Here is a 1,417-nt window from a genome sequence, read left to right on the forward strand (position 1 = left end):
ATCATCTTCCTTGCCTTGAGATAGGAAATAAATCTACCTCTCGACGATGCCGTATTACCTTTCCACTTCAAAAGGGGCTCCCCTGGAAATTGAAATCGGACTATCTTTGATGTACAATCAACGTTGACATGACAAGAAACCAACCAATCCATACCTATTATAACATCAAATTCTACCATAGCTAACTCGATTAGGTACGCTACGGTAGATCGACTATGAACCACTATTATACAACCTCTATATACTCGCTTAGCTACCACTGAGTCCCCAAGAGGTGTAGACACCTCAAAAGGTTTAACCAATTCAGGTTTTATTCCAAACTTACTAGCAACCAATGGAGTAACATATGATAAGGTGGAACCTGGGTCAATCAGTGCATACACATCATATGAGAAGACTGATAATAGACCTGTAACAACATCAGGCTATGACTCCTGATCCTGTCGTCCTGCCAACGCATAAATGCAGTTCTGAGGACCGCTCGAGCTAGATGCTCCGCCTATGCCTCTACCACGACTCATTGGTACTTGTGAACCTTTCCCAGGGGGGCGTACTGATGATGATGAACCAGCTATAGATCCTGCTGGCTGAGCTATGCTTGCATCACCTCTCATCGGACAATCCCTCATAACGTGGCCCAGATAACCATAAGTATAACAAACACCCAACCCCATACGGCACTGCCTGGTATGCTGCTTACCACTCTGAGCACATCGTGGCAAGGGCAGCCTCATTTGACTTGACTCATCCCTATACTGAGAACCTGAGGCCCTGAAATTCTGACCAGGCCCTGAATATGTCGAACGATCAAATCTCTTACCGCCAAACTGAGGTGGAGCGCTAGCCGACGGATGTGCTAGATACCTTGGGTATTGTGGTCTTTGACCACCTCGAAACTCACCATACGGACCTGAAGACCTCGCTTTCTTCTTCTGGACCCTATCATGCTCACAATCGGCCCTCTGCTTGTGCTTACACTCCTCTACACCCTGAGCGTATTCCTGAATATGAGTAATATCCATGTCTGGCTGAAGTGAGACCGGCATACAATCATTAAGCAAGTGCGGTTCTAACCCCATCACGTACCGGTGAACCCGATCCTCCATCTTAGATACAATAGTGGGAGCATACCTAGCCAACGAATCAAACTGGAGACTGTATTCTCTAACACTTATGTTACCCTGCCGAAGGGTCAATAACCTATCAACTCTGGCCCGTCTAAGCTCTGGTGGTAGACAATGACAAAGAAAAACTTCTGTAAACTCCTGCCATACTGCTGGAGGGGCATCCTCACCTCTGGATAATTCTCAACACTCGTACCAATTAACTCCAACATCTTGGAGTCTATAGGAATCTAGCTCAACTGACTCAGTCGCAGTGGCCTTCATTACCCTTAATGTCCTCTGCATTATATCAA

General features: G+C 46.2%; 1 protein-coding gene across 1 annotated transcript; it reads right to left on the reverse strand.

Moving 5' to 3' along the window:
* Positions 1-425: 425 nt before the first annotated feature.
* Positions 426-1,106, reverse strand: LOC138901898 (uncharacterized). Its single transcript, XM_070189696.1, has one exon. It carries the CDS (start codon positions 1,104-1,106, stop codon positions 426-428), a length of 681 nt encoding a protein of 226 aa, XP_070045797.1.
* Positions 1,107-1,417: the final 311 nt, after the last annotated feature.

The sequence above is a fragment of the Nicotiana tomentosiformis genome, chromosome 11 (assembly GCF_000390325.3).
Source record: "Nicotiana tomentosiformis chromosome 11, ASM39032v3, whole genome shotgun sequence".
NCBI classification, from domain to species: Eukaryota; Viridiplantae; Streptophyta; class Magnoliopsida; order Solanales; family Solanaceae; genus Nicotiana; species Nicotiana tomentosiformis.

Excerpts from the sequence above, each read along its gene's own strand:
- LOC138901898 (XM_070189696.1), bottom strand. The coding sequence starts at position 1,106 with ATGGAGGATCGGGTTCACCGGTACGTGATGGGGTTAGAACCGCACTTG.